The sequence below is a fragment of the Athene noctua genome, chromosome 13 (genome assembly GCF_965140245.1).
Source record: "Athene noctua chromosome 13, bAthNoc1.hap1.1, whole genome shotgun sequence".
Lineage (NCBI taxonomy): Eukaryota > Metazoa > Chordata > Aves > Strigiformes > Strigidae > Athene > Athene noctua.
The window spans coordinates 1,908,995-1,927,628 of record NC_134049.1 but is presented as its reverse complement, the minus strand read 5'-3'; the positions used below and the strand labels follow the sequence as shown (position 1 = coordinate 1,927,628).

Genomic DNA, 18,634 nt, shown 5'->3' with positions numbered 1-18,634 from the left:
ATCAGTGTAAGGTTCAGCTTTTGTAAGATCTATTAGTTTTCAGACTGAGTTTGAACAGTAATTATGCAGCATTAATAAACACTTGCTGAAAATTTTACTTAGGTTTCTCAAAACCTTTAAGCTGATATGGGTACAGAAAATAACTTGGGGACTGGAGAGGGCTGAAAAAAAGCCAAGTAAGCCTCGTCACTCCACCCCCACTCCCCTGCCAAATGGGGACTAACTTCCCTCAGTAGATAGTTGCAAACTATTGTCAACAGAAGCCAGGATTTAGGGGGTACATTGAATGTTATACAGCCTCTTAATAGCTGGAACTTCTTATTAGTGGAACTTTAAAGACTAATTTTAAAGCGAATACTTATAATTTCATATTTCCCTAAAGGCTTATGTCTGTTTAGGGGAGGCTTAGGAGGAGGATTAGAGGTAAGTGGTAAGTGGTAAAATAAGCTGGAAAGGACTTTCTAGCTAAGCAGGAGCATTTTAAAATATGGTTTGCTAAATATTCCTTAAGGTTGTCCTCTCTTCCCATTTTTTGTTCTATCATTAGCTCAAGAATTCTGCATAGAAAATGAGCTTGTTTGGAGAAGTGTGGTATGATAGTTGATCATAATACTTTCCTTCCTGTAATTAATTATATGCTACCTTTTCTTCTTCTTCGTATTAGTTTTTATGATTATATAAATTTAAATGAACAACAGAAACCTTGTACCACTACAGTATCCTTAACTGAGTTAAAACAGTTTTTTCCTCTTTTTACCAGTTACCTATTTAAATATAATTGAGTTTAAAATTATCAGACTGCCTAAAAACAAAAGGGAGGAGGGGGGTGTATTTTACTTTTTGCCTTCAATATTTAACATTTGTAAATATAATTTTCTGGAACAAGTAGCTAGATGATCATCCTACTCTTCATCATTCCACTACATGGGTGTATATATGGAGAGCACTGCCTGGAACAGCACAATTGTGGAGCAATATCACTCCACGGATATTTCCTGTGATCCTTGTAAAAGACCCTCTGGTTATCTAAAATAGCATAAGGTATAGGGTCATAACATTGAAGACTATACTGGTTTTTTGTAATGCAGTGAATTTTCACTTAAAAATCTAAGGAGAAACTGAACAAAAGTAGCATCCCATGGGGTTAACTAAATGAACCAGCGTTTACACTGTTCTTGGTACATTCATAACTTTTTTAGATTAGTGGGTGACAGAAATGAGTTATATGGAAATAAGCTCTTTTAAGTAAATCATTGTCGTTCAGCACTATAGTCTGAACTGTCCAGCCTTGTATCCCTGATTTGAAAATACATTCAGTGGTCTCTTACATAATCCCAGTTCACTTCTCATCTACATCAAGGAATGTGCTGTCTGTTCTGGTAGCCTAATGACTACTGAAGTGAATCGCTTGGTGACTGTGCACCTCCCGATTTGGTGTTCTCTTACCCAGAAAGAACACTTCCACAGTTCAGGTTATTTCTCTCATGGTGAGTTCAGAAGAAGCAATAAACACTGAAGTTTTCAAACTAATTTTGTCTCTGAAGATGTAGCTATTTGTTTCAAAAAAAAGAGATGCTCTCAAAGTCTCGTTTTGGGAAATTGATGTCCGTCATCTGTTTATGCAATTTCTAGTGAGAAAAGAGGCCATTAGACTGCTGCATTTAGGAGTTTTTTAAGTAGCAACTGCAGAGAAAAAACAAGTTAAACCAAAAACGTAAAACCTTTTTTCCCTTACTAATTTTTGACTGTCGCTCTCCTTCCTAAATTTAGGCAAAAGTAGGTTCCAGTAAAGGAAGTGTAGTAAAGGAAGTGTAGTGAAATTAGATGAAGCTGGCTGAAGCCCAAGAGAGGTAAAGAAAAATTCATATGTCCATCTCTCATATTCTGCAAACAAAATTCCATTTGATGTGGAAGACAAGTCTCAACAATTTAGTATTTTTTAATATAACTTTCTAAACAACTGAACTAAACATATAATTCGTATGATTCTTCAGGCACCTGTTAGCAAAGTACCCCAAAACTATTTTAAAATTGCATTCCACAGAAGTAATACTGGGATTTATTACTATTATTTTAAATATTTATATTAAAATTTATATTACTAGTATTTTTGCATGGCATTATTACAAAATTTGTTATGATTAGATATTCTAGAAAGGAGGTGTAGGTTGTGCCAACAGATTATGGTGAGGCTTCCTACAAGTGGTGTCCTGCCTAAAACTTCCCTCAGTCCCCAGATTTCTCTTCACCTTTTGGAATCTACCTTTTTTACAAGTTTGAGAATTAACTCAGTCACGGTCTCTCCTACTTAGAGTCTTCTCTTGGCTTTCCTTACATTCATCTCTCCAGATGCTGCTCCAGCACTTTGGTTTTAACTCTTACCACCTTTAGCTCTCATCAAAGCACATCCCACTTTGTTTCCATGGGCAGCCCAGCTTACAGCTATCTAGTTACTCCTGGCTCTGCTCTTGCCCTGCTTATGAAATAATTTTATTTAATTAATTTAAATTATGAAATAATTTTATGCTTATGTAAGGGTTTTGTAGTGGGAAAGTAGGATCATATGGTTGCCCAAATCTTCTTTATATGCTGTGGAGAGAGAGTAGCCAATCATATCTGATGTTGTCAGGCAAATGCATTTCTATTTCTATGGTTTTCATTCTGTCCCTCCTTGTGCATGTGCTTTGCTTTGATTACATAAGTAACCTCTAAAATTAGCGGCACAAAAGAGCCCTTTAGTTCCCTGATTTGTCACTGCTATCCTGTATGCATCTTCACATTTGCTAATCTGTTCTTCATATGTGTTTGAACTTGATATTTTCTTGTAGATAAACTGGTTTAAAAGTGAAAGGTGGCACGTGTTTAAGGTGTAAATGATCATTTGGTAATGTTGGATATCCCCAAACAGCTAGAAAATACCTGAACTGTTTAAAGAGCCTGTAGAATGTCTACTCTGCTGGGGGGGGGGGAAATGAAAAGATCAGTAAGGTGACAATTAAAACAATGCAGTTTCATGTATGCGCTATACTATAAATTCTTAAAAAAGAGAGACACTTATATAAGTGTATATAAGAATAGTATATAAAAAAATTTAAAATATACTTGCACTTTTGAATTGACAAGACAATAAAATAAGGGTGGCTTTTCCTGTCAGGAAGTATTTTTCTGTCTGATAGTAAACATGAATACGTCACTGGTTTGCATTAAGCAGTTTACAGTGTTTTATATATATGTCTCATATCTTATACTTTCACAATGGTAGTTCTTCTATGGCGTTTGGGGGGTAATTTCTGTCATAATATAGCTGTGATAGAATAGAATTACAGTACAGTTCAAGAGTTTGGGGTTGTTTTTTAAATAATCTTGTACAAACACTTCCATTTTCCTTGAAAACAGAACTTTTTTTTTTTGAACACTGCAACTATATTAAATATATATTCATTAATATTTAGGAGGTTTAATATATTTTTTAATAAAAAAAAACTAAAAAGCCTGTGGAGGTGGGATAGAGTATATAAATTATATGGTATCCACACAGTTCTGTGTATGTAGTAGGGATTCTTATCTACTGAAAAGATCTTTTTGCTTGTTTAAAATGTAGTGACAGTAGTCTTGCTGCAGTGATACAGCTAAGCATGGGTGTTACTTAGATTCTGCTCTGCATTAGCAGATTAAAACCATGACAGTTTTTTGTATCATATTTCCTCAGAGACTGTTTTGTCTAACCTGTATTCCCCTTCTTCCCAATTCTCTTTCAGATAGCGTTTCTTTGGATGAAAAGGTTTAAAATCATGTATTTGCTAGAGGGATCATGTATTTTGTTGTTGTTTGTTTGTGACTTATTTGACCTGTTTGGTGCCTTCATTTTATTTGTGAGATCTGCATGTTTTTCCCAGCTTTCCACTCTTTTGTTCTCCTTTGAGTGTATTGCAAATGTGTTGCATTTACAAACAGGATAACCCTCGCTGTTGTGCTTCTCATAATTGCCAACACAGGGGTCTGCTACTGTCAAACGTGGTAGCTGGGATTTTTGCCTCTGGTTATCACCTACGCTGCATACACTGTAGGACTTAAAGGACAACAATATTTGGGAAGCAATGTCTTGTCTTCCCATGGGTTCTTCCAGTGTGTGTCACTGGTGCTGAATGCTACCAAAATGTATTCCAAAGCAATAGTTACTCTAGCTTTGGCCTGGAGCTGACCCTGCTAAACATTTCATATTGGGTGTTACATGTTTGATGCAGCTGAATTCTGGCAAAGACTTACTAAGAGCAACTGAGTAACTGTACTTTTTCTGGTCTTTATTAAAGGCTCAGATAGTAAGTGGAAGTTCCTTGGATACTTCCAGGCTTTATGCAGTCCAGGCATTTAGTGGGTAAGTACCAATGTGACTGTGAACTTTATTATTTATGTCTGCAAATTAATCTCACAGTGTTACAGTGTTTTTTTCAAAGTTTTGTTTTTTATAAGAAATTGAATTATTTTAAAAGGAAGATAGTTGGTTTCATTGTGTATGTCTTACCCTTTTAATTTTTTTAAATGCTGAATTTTTAAGAAATCAATCCAGCAATTCAGTTGCACAAGTCAACTGGATGACAAAATTTTTTTACCTCTTTGCATACAAAATAAATGCCCTTTGAAGCTGTAGTTTGATTTTTTGCCTTCATTTAGTAAATGTTTAGTAATATAATAATATCAGTCTAATATTTGAAATCTAAAAGTTAAAGGAAAAAAGATCTGCCAGTTGCTGAGAGTGAATGTGACAAACCTGTACGTGTTGTTTGGTTGTCTCCAGATGGACTTCCCTTACGTCCTGTTCTAGGTATTCCTTTATTTCAGGAAAAACTTTCCTTCCTGTTTTGAAAATCTTTTTATTATCCAGTTTGGAAAGGAAAAAACATAAAAAACATTGGTAAAATTTATCAGTTATATTAGTTAACTGCTTAAAAGGGACATCATCCTCTTGTTTGTGCACTGTATAAGTGCTGTTTGCTATGGTTATGCTGCGTCACAAAGACGAGGTGATGAGATCAAGTTATCTAGTTTATCTTCTGCTTTCTCATTTGTACATCTTAAAGGCCATATGACAGAGTCTAGACACGGAAGTTTTCCCATTTAAATTCAAATGTTTTAGGGTTTTTTCCCCTTGAAGTTACTAATAGTCTTTTACTAATTTTTCTTAGTATAATTCACATGCTGCTATGGAAGATACAGTTAGGGTAACATTTGTACTTATCGCTAAGTCTTGACCAAATTTAAGCGTACTCTCCAGCTTTTCAGTGATTTAGGTAGTGTCCGTATAGTCTGTCATCCCACAAAGTGTTTTGTTTGTTCCTTTTCCAGATCATGGAAACTTCAGGGGGTTTGCTGTAAAAGTGTGACATTGTGCAGAATTAGTTGCTGAATGCAACATGAACCATTTAAAATATTGTAAGAGATAATTGGTGTGGATTTTTTATTAGCGTGCTCTTTGGCATTGGAATAAAATTACAGTATTCTTCTCTTGGCTCAGAAACCACATGTGGCTTTCACTTTGACCACTTGCAGTTTTCTCATAAGTTCAGAAAGTTCCAAAGTATCTCAGTACTAAAATGATAAAAACTTTATCCTGCTATATCGATCAGCACTATTTCTTACTCTGCAAAAATAACTAGTCCTTTTTTGAATGGGGTTTTATAAGTATTGTATCTTTACATTTTAAAAATAGAACAATAGAAGTGCTGTGAATTTTCTTTCCTGACTTCCAAATGCAAAACATTAGGATTTGTTTGAATGACGTTGTTTGTCCACATGAAAGTAGCACATCTGAAGCTACTTTGTTTCTCTTGATTAGATCACTGATCAGAATACTTTTTCAGCAATTTATTAGCCACAAAAACATTTACTAAAACTCTCTGTGCTCATGTTCACATTATTCTTTTAATGGAAACATGGAATGTTTCATCAGATCCACTGCAACTGAGCTAGAAAATTAGGACAATAACCATTTGGCTTGATGTATGACAATTTATATTTGGTTGGAAAAGATAATGCATGTCAGAAACAGAAGGTATCATCGAGGCAGCTTCTGATATTTGTCTCAAATTCCCTTTATCATATGGACAAAGAAGGTATATCCTGCTTTTCTCTTTTGGGGTATGCAATGCCAATTCATTTTTACTCATAGGTTTTGATGACCTAAGATTTGAGTAATTTGGGATTTAATGCACCGCTAATAGCAATGTACCTCACCCCTGAGAAGCAGGAATCTGGCATCTTAAAAACTACAGAGTAAGCTGTGGCTTACTGAAACTAAGAATGACCAGACTCATAAGGATTAGTGTGTAAGCCTGGTACAGAACTTTGCAGTTTGTATATTTAAAAAAAAAAAAAAAAAAAAAAAAAAAAAAGGCAAGCTGTACATACCTTTCAACAACTACTTCTGAGAGTTTTGGTGTATAGGTCATTGCGTAGTTTTCAGAACTAATGAGACAACAATATTGAACTTCAAAACGAGTTCAAATTCCTGAAATACAGTGTAGGAACTGACATTCTTAGGTATTTTTATCAGTGCTTGTTCAGTGCGGAATTGTATATTACATTCAATGCTGTATTCCTAGAATGAGAAGAAGTGTGGGGGGTTTTCTGTAGAAAAATCAGAAATTTAGACTGAAAATAAGACAGTTTTGGACTAGTTTTAGATTTATCACCAAGTTTTGATCAGTGCATGTGGTCAGGCTTTTATTGCTTAACCTAGAGAATTATTTCTTAATGTAACCAAAATCTTAAGGAAAATTTTCAATTTCGTATGATTTTTCCTTGTTCCCTTATTTCCCCTTCTTTAAGTAACCTGCTTCTTGTGGCTCTGCTACCTTTTACTGTTTGCCCCACATATGAGTAAGCTTAAGAAGAGTGAACTCATTCTGTCATATTGCCTGCAGTCTGCAAAACCCGAGAGGAAGCAGTTTAACATCTAGTTACTGTGTAATTTAGGAATAGCATTTTGTAAGCAGACTCTTGGGTGTAGGTACTGACAATCAAGTATTGGTATCTGTGTCTGCAGGAAGCTGTATATGACCATAGAGTTTAGTTGTATGCAGTACTTGCCATAGCAAATCACTTAATTACAGTTTCCTAACAGGGTTAGGACTCAGAAAAGTAGCGTACCGGAGGGTATAGAATTCTTATTTTTCATGGTTGCACACAAAAAACAATCTCATAGATGTAAGGAGACCTTCTGCCACTGACAAGGACTACGCAGGCAGAAGTTGCTCTTTTCATGCCCTCTCTTCCATTTACAGGTGAACAAATTCAATTATTAAATCCTCTCAGGCTAAACTGTGCCGATCCCTTGTGCAGGCATCCTGTAACCACTGCATGGGACTGCTTCATGGGACTGACAGTGGCGCAATTCTAGCGCATGGTTTTAGATTAAACCTTACTTCTTTTTGCTGAGAAAGTTTACACCAGGCCTCTGCTCCCATTGCTGTCTGCAGTATCTTTGTGCAAGCCTCTGTTTCACTCAGCCTCCCTGGAAACAGAGATTCAGTTTTCATTTAACTTTTCCTTCAGCTGAAGAGCCCTGACATCTAAAAGACTGTTGTGGTTCTGGCTGGATCGCACTTTCTACTCTACTTTAGCTGCATGCAAAAACTAATCCTGAGTTCTAGGATCCCTGAGCCCTTCACTGCCAGCATAACTGGCTGCAGCCTTAGCTACAACTCCTTTCCCTCTGGCTCTCTCCAAAGGCATTGCCATTTGAAGCGGGAGGTTCTTTCCCTCACAACCCTTGATACCTTGCTTTATCTATATAGAAATAGGTCTTTGCCTCTTTTCTGCCTTACTCTTCCCCCTCTCTCCTAGCACACCTTACATGCACCAGCACATCCCGAGTCCCTGGCACAGATTGCAACTCCTCTCTCTGCAATGATCTCCCCTTGGCTGCATGAAATGAGAGAAGAGCCAGGACTAGAGAGAAAAGACAAAGACCAAACACAATTTTCCTGGGGCTTCTCATGTTAATTCTTTGTTAAAAGGCAAAAGCTCCACCTTTCCTGTTCTTTCCATGCCATTATCATTTTATTTTTCTTCTTCATTTTGTTGAAGATGAAACACTTCAGAATCCATCCTTTCAGTACTTTTGAAAAGAACATGGAGGCCAGCTGGGATTTTCATCAGGTACATGAAGCCAGGCTGGTACTGGTTTACTTTTTCCAAAGACTTGTTCTGTATTAATTGACCACTTGCTTGACAGCAGTGATGTCAGAGACTGATAGGTTTACCACATGGCCTAATCCACTCTGAATTTTGCTAATGGTACACAGATGGTGCTGCATGCAGATGATTACTCCTTTCCTTCGGTGGCATGTTCTCAATGGTAAAACAAATTTCTTTTTCTTGGATTCTCTGACAGATTCAAACAGATGATTGTTATGCAGAGTATCTTCAGAAGCACACAGAAAAATAGTCAACATTACAGGTTTTTTCTTGCCTTGAAGGATAACTTATGTGCCTTCAACTTCATCATCTTCTATGTCAGGATGCTGTTGGGTTGTTGTTACTGGAGGTAGGGAGGGAAGTAGAGAATTTAATATTATAACCTCTTAAAAGTATTCAGGTGAATATGTGTAAGAACTCTGACATTGCTGTAGTTCAGCAATTAAAAAAGCTGCAGACAGATAGCAGAACCAGCTGGTAGAGTACATAAACTTCTCGACAGTAGCTACAGTACTGCCCTAGTATTATCAGAAGAGATGGTGAAACTCATTTAAAACTGCAATATTTCATGTCATTAATATTTTGCAGATAATAATTGGAATGAGTTTTAGTAATACTTTAAAAAAAAAAAAAAATGGGCACCTCTTGACCATATATAACTTTAAAGCAAATATTTGTGATATTGCAAAAATACACAGAGGAAAAAAACAGATCTAGATGTTTCTGCTAAGCTGAACTTGAGCTGGAAGTCATAATGAAAATATTACAGAGGGAAATAGAGATTGAGTAGGAAACTAAGCTACTGAAGAGACAAGAGGTGTGAGTTATGGCAAATTACTGACTGAGCATAAATTACACCACTGATGTCATAATAAAATATCTTTATATGATGTACTCATCTGTCTGGATTCTGTCACTCTTGCTGTTCCCTCAAAGGCCAAGTCCTTTTCTTTCTTTGGTAACATCATCAGCATTCTTAGACACAATTTTTTCCCCCAGGAAAAGACTATTAGTCATTCTTGAATTTGGATTTTTCTTTCCTTGCTACATGCTACTGCTTAGTGATCAGTAGAAAGAGCCCAATAAAAACCTCAATTTTAATCCTGTTTGGTGTTATACGGAAGAATAACAGATAGAAGGGATTTTACAGACGTTGCCTGTCAGAAGTAGCCATTTGTGGCATAAGAATGCATTGTACATGCCATGAGTTTTATTGACGGCTGATGGAACTGCTCCTGAGTAACAAAGAGCCCTGACAATCCCAGTTTCTGAGTTTATCTCTTGGTATTTATACATTTACTTGTCACAACCGCAGAAATGTTATTTTATTTCTATCATACTTTTGCTGAGATTTGTAGATACGTCTGGAAGCTGCAGTTTGGGCCTAGCTTGATCTTTATGTTCTTGAAAAGAAAATTCTAATATCAAAACCCTGCACCAAAACCTGTTTATAGTTTTAGAAATGTTATATTTATAAATATTTATATTTTATATAAATGTAAAATAGGTTTATATATGAAAATATAAAGGAAATGTGTAAGTAGACCATGAATCACTTTCCCTTTCTTACAGAATGGTGCAGGTGCATCAGAAGGAGGTGTGGGAAAAACAGACTATCTCCTAAACTTAGAGGCTAAGGGTTAGGATAGTGCTTGGAAAGTGGTAATGCTCGTAAGGGTCAAAATACTCTCCTGTGCTCTAGGTGTTTCACCCACTCAACTAAGTAAGATATGAAAGGAATTACCATATTTTTCTCTTGTAAGTAGAAGGAATTCTACAAACAGAAACAGAGAGACTCCTTTGAGGATTTTAATTTGAGAGTTTTCTCTGCAAAAATATTGTGTCAGTATGGACTTGATGCATTAGAAGAACTGGATTAAAATTCTGAAGATTATACCTTTTTAAAAAGCGTCCAAATTGCACAAGTGGTGTGAACTAGATGCTTACCTCTTCTTGTAGATCTGTCAGACTTCAATAATTGAAGTCAGTACAACTGCTTGCTCCTTGCTTAGCTGTTCAAGAATCCATTTGAAATTTTCCAGTCAAGAATGCTGTGTCTAGATTTGCTGACTCAAGACTCTTTTTACCTGTTTACTAGCCACTACCAAGTCCAATTAAAGTTGCCCTCTTAATTTCAAATTATTGTTCTTGTTTCTCTTGTTTCAGATCTTCTGTTTCTTTCGCTGATTTCTCTACTTATTCTATTTCATCTTTCCTCTTAACTCTCAGATGAAGTGTGTTTTGTCACCTGCACCCATAAGGAACTCGGCTACCGGGATTCCAAGTCTTTTCTGCAGTTTTCATCTTGGCTTAACTTGTTTTATGTTTAACTGTCTTATTAAAGAATTTCTGATCCAGTGTGTGGTGCAGAAATAAATTCTCTCGACTGCCACTGAAGAAGTTTTAATTTGGATGCTACCCAGCCTCAAACATATATAAACTGGGAACAGTCAGTTATCTATTCCTGTGGTTCTCTTTCTAAATCCATGTGATGTCACGTCTGCAGAAATTATTCATTAATCAGAGATAGAGATGTAGTAAAGCTGTTTGTGATTCCATGATGATACAAGCATACTGAAAGCTCACAGCTTCACAAATATCTGAATTTAAAAGATAAATTAAGGGTTTGGGGTGTGCGGGGGTTGTAAAATAGTCTCACCGCCTTCGTCAGGGTGTCACTGGTGTTTCAGTATTGGTTTTAATCTGGTTTATCTCCTGGTGCTCCAGGAGGTTTATTCTTACTTTGATTAGACGCTACGATCCTGTGATAACGATAACCACAGAGATGCTTATTCTCAAGAGGTAAACTAAACATGGCACGTTATTACCTCATCTGGCTCTGGGAAGGTCTCCACCCTGTTTTTGCAAATGAATTTGTCTTGTAGAACTTCCTATCTCCACCTTATAAATTCTCACAATCTTCATGCAAATTGTTTTGTTTTTTTCTTTCCCTTGTTGGTCTCTTTTCATTATGGCCATGTTGATACTGAGGAAACCATTTACACAGACTTCAAGGAGAGTAGAGGGAATTCAGAATGAGTCCTTGGTTTTACAGTATTGCCACAGTTCTGCTAAGGGAGTGTTAATTTTGAGAAGGATGTTCAGATTTTTCTCTTCCCTGTAAATGTTGAGACCAGATTTTCTTCTAGACAGTTTTTGCAGACCTGTGAATACTCTGTCTTCAGTGTTACAACTGCTTTGTGCTGGTGTAAGGGTCAAGAATATCAGCAAATGTAGTTTTAATGCTGTTTTGTTGATGCTTGATATTTGATAACTTTTTCTAGTTTGGACCTTAGGAAATAATTTTAGTGGTTTTGGGGGGAGTGTGTGTTGTTTGTTTGTTTTTTCCAAAATACTGAAAAAAATAAAGTCTAGGAAAAAAGTTTCCAAGTCGAGATGGTGGTGCTTTGAGGCCACATCACCCAAGGCTAGTGTTAGTTGGCCAGCATCAGCTCCCTGTAATCTGACAAGGAGCATGATGGGAGAAAGAAATTAGGTCAGAATTTCTTTCCAAGCAACCTTGTTTTCCCAGAAGCTGAGATGGCTCCAGAGACCTGTTAACACAATTTAGAGTATTTGTTGGTCTGCTTTGGCTCGCACCTGGGGATGAAATATTCAACACATTTGTGATCAGAAGGCAGGGGGACGCTCAAAGCTGTTGTCACAAAGTCTGTCTTGCTGCCTCAGCCAGAATCTGAGCATCTGTCAATATATCCGAATCTGTGAATAATTAATATCTTTACAATAAAAATATGATTAACAAACATAATTTCAAAATTTTCGTGGCATTGATATGCATGCTCATTAGAGCACACAGTCCATCAAAATTTGAGTGGATATATTCCTTCAGTATAGCTTAGTCTACCCCAAAATTTTCTGGCAGCTTCTTGAACTGGCCAGGATAACAGGTTTTCTGCTATGGAGGGATTTGGCTCTTTTTTTTTTTTTTTTTTTCATTTCTTAATATCATATTTTTAGCTCATACTAAGACTCCTTTAATCCAACTTTAATTTTCAGAGAAAGTGCTAGGTATTTCTTTGGTGGCATTTTAATATACTGAGGAGCAGGAAAAGCTGTAAATTCAGTCCTATAATTACTTCTATAATGCTGGTATTTTCTCCCAGTATTCATACACAATTTTAGATCTGCAATTCCAGTTTTCCACTCCAGCAAAAGCTGCTACCCAAATGTGGATTTGTGGGTCTTCAGACAGTGTGGCTGTCTCATAATTACTTTCATTAACTTACATGGTTCCATTTTTATGTTTTACCAAAAGCCACTGCATTCTCCTTGCACTGAAAACGAATTTGTTCTTTTCTCCCCTTCATATCCTGTTGGGTTTTGGGTGACAGTTTGAACCAATGAATTTACCAACTCCCAGTTTAGCTACAAATAAATAAAAAACTCAGTTCCCTAGGAGTTGAGTCCTGACTTGGTAACACTGTGGAAGAATGAGTTTTCTGTTGTCTAGTCCACTGGTGGAAATGAAGTGAAGCCAATTGATTGTGTGGGGTGACAGTTTATTTGATGAAGTATCTGTGTGTGAACCTAACAGATCGGCATCCTGTACTATATCTAAAGACAGTGCAGGAAAATGGATCCGTACAAGCCCTACTCATGACCGTGAAACTGAATCAACCAACTATAGGGAAAAACTTGTTGCTGTCTTAGCCACCTTCTTCGTGCTACAGACAGTTACAGTATTTCAGACATAGTGTATCATGCATGCACTGAGTTCTCATTTCTGTGCAGAGAAAAAATGTCCTAACGGACAAAAGATAAGAAATATAATTACACCAAAACTTAGGCGGTTCCAGGAAGTGTAGGAGTGTTTGAACCATTCCTTTTAAATTCTTTGCAGTAATGTGCATGATTAATAATTTTCATGTGACAAGTTTGTCTTTTACACTTTAATTTGTCCTTTGAGCTACAAATATCCTTTGGACCAACAGGCCTCTGTGCTCTACAGGAAATCTGTACTGGGTCAGTCATGGCTACTAAATTGTTTTGGCCAATGCAGTGAATAGCTCAGAAATTACTGATGCACTGGAAGGCCATTGGAATGACGGCAGCTTGTAGTCCTCCATTTCTCACTGCACTAGTAAACAATACCATGACTTTCTGTCACTGAAAGATGATTTTTTTTTTTAAAGTAATTTCTCACTTAGGTCCTTTGTTAGTCAGCACTTTTTATTTTTTTAATTAATGACCATGACTACTTTGTCAAAACTAAGTTCCTGTACAGAAGTACTAGCAATAACATCAACAATTCAGAGCAGGACCATTATGAAAGAACATTCTAAATTCTTTTCTGGTTAAAGGATTTTCAACAAGAAGAACACCTAATACTGTTGTCTCATATTTGTTAGCATTGAGGAATTTATCGATCTCTCTCTTTTAGAGCCTGCAGACTAAGGTTTAGTTTTTCAGAATCTTGTAAATAATCCCCTTTGTACATCGGGGTTTTTTCAGAACCTAAACCAAGGAATGCATTCTTCCCATATGCTATTTTTATGTCTTTAATGAGGTTTGGTCAAGATGAATCAAATGAAAATCTTTTCATAAAGCTCAAAAATTACTTTCAGCTTTTGCAGAATAAGAACTTAGCTGTGAAGCAGTAGGTGATTGTACAATAAAGTAGAATGTGGGCCTTGTCCTTTGGCTAAATGTGGTACACATTCTGGGGAGTATATAAAGGTGATGTTTATTTCAAGCTTTTGCTATTGAAACTAGTACCTTAAGCAACTCGCATCCCTTAGAACAACTTTAATTAAGCCCCTGTAATAGGAAATTATCTATATCCAGAGGATTACCCACAGTATACCCCATAAGTATAATAGCATACAACTTAAGAAACTTCCTGCAAGAGCTTATCTATGAACAGTAAAGCACTTCTTAACTTGAGGCAGAGAAAGAACACCCAAAGGCATTTTCACCTTACTCAACTTCTGAAGATTTTGAATTTTTTTTTTTTTTTTCTGGAGTCTCTTAAGAAAGCAGTATTTTGTATCAGTTTATACCCTTGTTCTTCACTTCATCCTAAGTGTGATCTGTGACTCAGTCCTGCCCGGTGCCATTTTGAAGAAAAGGGTTTGAGGACGTTTGGCATCTCTCAGTGTCAAGCAATTTAATCCAACACCAAATGTCTGCTTTTTTAAAATTATAGTATATAACTTACAGATGAAATCATCACTGCATTTCTAAACCATGTTATTAATATAAAATAGATCTATTATTTTCTTTGCAAGAGAAAGGGTGAAAATTCATTGCCAAACAGGATTTCCCTGAAGAATATCAATGCTTAAGGAGTTCACAAGTTCTATCAGGAAATAAAACTTACTCTCCTACTATCTTTACTCCTACCAGCTATGTGAAACTAGTTGTTGCTTTGTGATATGACAGTGAAATGTGATTTATTTTTTTTAACTAATAGGAAAAGGGACACAATTTATGGAAAAACTTTAATAGTTTTAATTTGGGAAAAAAAATGCATATTCATCATCTAACTTTGGCACCACATGAAAAAGAATACTGAGAGGAATTCTTTTTTAAGAAATTAAGACAGGAAAGATCTTTGAAGTCTAAATGGTTGATGATGTTGGGAGAGCTGAGCATGGGGCTTTTAGAATTTAATCTGTCCTATTTGAATTTGTGGACAAAGATTCTTGAATCCCCGGGTTTTTTTAAAGTTAAACCCATCAGTTTGGGGGGATTGAGTCTGGTGTATGTCAGTGTAAATATCAGGAGATCTTTATCAAGGTCTTTGCAGGTATGTTGAACTACAAGATTAAATCAATATGTAGATGATCCTGAACATTGTTTAATCTTTTAAAATCCATGAGGAACAACGTTCGGAGTGTCTTTGTTTATTACAAGATACGAGAAACTGGCTTCGTTCCCTCTATGGGATTTATCTGTGTATCAGCATCTCCAAATGTATAACATTTAACTTCTGAGCTTTAATATTTGAGAGCTGTGATGAGTGCTTCATCACAGGAACACAATCTGAGGGACTGGAGTGTGCAGCAGTGTTTTCTGACTTATTATTTCTAGTATTAGCTTTAACAGTTCATGGCTCCCTTAATGCTAATTGATCCCTTGCATCCAAGGCACAGGTTTCAGTATTAGCCATGCCACAATGCCTATTGGTGTTGCCCCAAATGTTTGTTTCCACTTTGTGGTTTTCTAACTTGATTTTTGATTCCATCTTAGGGATTTGTCCCCTGCTATGGAAAAGTACTCTTGGACCTTAAGGATAGCTGCTCAAATTCCTTTTGCAACTTATTCTACTTGGAGAGCTGCCCACTAAGTAGTCTGTTAGCTCAGATTTGTTCTATTCATTTCATCACTCTTTAATGGTGTAACTGCACTTGTGTCTCACATATCTTAGAGACAGGACTTTGGGCAAGAAAGCATCCCTGTTTCTCTGCAGATCAGAAGCTGGACCAGTCTGTACTACTGATACTGCCAAAGATGAAGTTTCACCAGAACTTCAAATATGGGAATTATTGAACAGAAGGTCAACAATATAGAGGCCATGATGCCATTTTACCTTTCCTATCCTCTGATTTCAGTTGTTAAGCTTCACCCAAGCTGAACCTTTCAAGTTCTCTATCAAGCACATTCCAAGAAAGTAAATTTGCTGTTCTGCATCTGTTCAAAGTAAAGCATGAAAATAAATACTGCCAGTCTGTGAAGTGCTGGGGGTTCAACCCCAAGCCCCAAATTAAGGTTGACATGTGGGTGATTCCCCCAGCCCTTCCCAAAGGGGGGTGAGTTTCCCTTTAGGCTTCCCTCCAGGGTGGGGCGGCCTGGCAGCCAGAGCCATTGGGTAAACGAGCCCCAGGTGTCCCCCATTAATTAAACAAGGGTCAGGTGTCCCACTGAGGGATAACAGCTGGGAGCACTTGCAGGAGGGGCAGTGTCTGTCTGTGAGGTGGGTGCACTGGGCAGAGTTCCCTGCTGGGGAAGGACCTCCTGCCTCCCTGGGACTGGGCTCCACTCAGGTCTGGCTTTCGTAAATGTGGGCTTTGTAGAGATTCAGGATGGGGCTTCCTTGGTCTTATGTTTGGCTTGTTGACCTGGTTGTCTCCCATCCCTTCTATGGGAGACTGCATTTCACCATTTATTCCACCCATTGTTGGTTGTGTGGTGTTGTTGTTGGGGTCAGTGGGATTGATATTGATTATGTATAATCTGACTTGTTTGTACCCTCAGCGCTCACCCATGGACTGACCCTTTTGTGTCAAATACAATCTGGTTATCGGTTCATCTTTGTGCTGGCTGTGTCCTTTATGTTAGGCTAATAATTGGCAAAACAGTCTGTTATGCCCATTTCTTCTAGTAGCCTATGGAATAGTAAAGGGACCGAGGAGAACCCCCTTTTATTCCAAGTGAGAGATAAAAATTATTGTAGAGTTTGTCTTAAACCAACCAAACAAAATCCACCACCACCATTACAAAACCAACAAAAAAACCCAAAGCAACCCCACCGGTACAAAGTCTCACCAAAGGTCCATCCAGGCCAGCATCCTGCTCCTCCTGATGCTGGCCAAACTGTCAAAAGAGTAAGCATAGCATCAAATGATATTTCCCTAGGATTATCCCATAGCCTTCTAGTCTTCTAATAGTTTGTCCATCAGATTGCTTAAACCAGAGTTGGTGTCCTTTTTTGTAACACTTATTAATGTATTTCACTTAAACCATTTGGAGTTTTGATCTGTGCGTTCTGTTGGCTTGTGTTGATTCGTCTTGAAGATATTAGTGGTGGAGGTATCAGATAGAGGAATATGACTGTTTCTGAACTGCTTACTGCCTGTCATATTAGCATTGATTACAGCCTGGCATATTGATACAAACTGAAAATTGTGACAGCTGAGGTCTGTGATTCATAATTCCTTTGGGATTTAGCTGCAGCTGTGCAATACGATATTCAACAGGAATCATCAGCCAGAGTCTTGGCTTAAATAAATATGGAATTTGTCAACTCTGCTGGTGGTGGTGAGTTGTAATCCTCAAGTCAGCAGAGGAGTATTTGGGACAAAGTACTGATCCTTCAGGAGGAAGTGAAAATTCTGTCACCAATTTCAGTTAAATCTCTTTTGACCCAATAATTGTAACGTGTATAAATAAAACGAGGGATTTGAGGTGATAAACTGTTTGCTGTGACATGTACTTTCTTTATACCGAGAGATAGAAATATAAGAACAACTGAAAAGGGTATTTGAGACTGTGCCAAGCAGAAGGAGCATGGATGGGAAAATGTTGGATCTTTAAAAATACACTATCCCAGCTTCTCTGAGTATCTCAAAGTATCTCTGAGGTAGATCTGAAAAGGCATGTAGCAATCTTCCAACATCCACTGTGGAAAAATTTTAGGAGGCTAATACCTGTGTTACTTGTTCTGAAGAGTCAGGGACAATGAGGCAGATTGTTACTGGATTGGTATCTATCCTTTTAAATCCTGTTGCTGTGTCAGCCTTTTATTCTTTGAAGTGGCTCCAGGTGGTTCTTTGCTGGGGTTTCCAAGTTGTATGCGAGATCTAATACGGGGTTTAAGTGTGTGCTTAACGAAAAGGCTTAGACCAGACAAGAGAAAATCATGATGGTCACCATGGAATTATTTTTAAATGTGACAAGTTCTGTTTTCCATGTTCACTTGGACTCATGTGAGAAGATGTGGTTACGTATTTAATTAGATATTTTACTCTTTGCATCAAATGTATGGCAACAGTGATATTCTCTACATTGTTGGGCTCCATCTCAACTGCTGGATGTCCAAGTTCCTTTGATGGAAAGCTACTGTTAGAACTTCTAAATCCATGGTAAAAAGTTACACGAAGTATTGAGCAATGTTTCAGCTCCTCTTGGCATGGGGTGAATGCCAGAAGAAAAAGTCAGCTCCAACAAGAACACTCTTGTTAATTTTCATCAGAATTAGAACACTTACCTTCTTTAGCTGATAACTGCTCATTTTTATTTTAACTGTAAACATAGATATTATAAGCCGTTCTTAAGGATGCAAACTTGTAAGCCCCAGGTTCTTCTTTTCTTTGCCTTTCTGCCTCCTACAGTGCTGGCCGTGGGCTGTATGGAATTGATAGCATGCCAGACCTGCGCAGAAAGAAATCTCTCCCTATTGTTCGAGATGTGGTAAGGAACTTCTGATGTCGTGAACCTGTTGATTCCTTTGTCAGTTGTCTAGATATTGCTTGTAATTACTATTATACTTGTGAATTATAGCTTGTCAACAATTGTTTTATGGACAAAAGAATGGTTTGCGGCCAGTAAAAGTCAATGATGCAATTGTTATGATGTACTAGATAAGCCTGAATATCTCGTTGAATATTTAGATATTACTTGTGGAATCAAGCAATCTGTGTTTCATGCAATAATGAACTACCCATTTTCATGTTGAATTAGCTTACAAAGACAGCTC

At 37.2% G+C, this 18,634-nt stretch overlaps 1 protein-coding gene across 4 annotated transcripts in view; it reads left to right on the top strand.

The window, feature by feature from the left end:
• UNC13C (unc-13 homolog C) overlaps positions 1-18,634 on the top strand; it is a 152,409-nt gene that overhangs the window by 23,653 nt on the left and 110,122 nt on the right. For all 4 annotated transcript variants that reach the window (XR_012634452.1, XM_074916653.1, XM_074916652.1 and 1 more), the window contains exons 4-6: positions 3,759-3,781; positions 4,311-4,375; positions 18,270-18,348. Coding sequence is in view for 3 of the 4 variants with exons in the window: in XM_074916653.1 (XP_074772754.1) it covers positions 3,759-3,781; positions 4,311-4,375; positions 18,270-18,348 (167 nt within the window). In the remaining variant the exon portion in view is untranslated. The remainder of the gene's footprint in view (positions 1-3,758; positions 3,782-4,310; positions 4,376-18,269; positions 18,349-18,634) is intronic.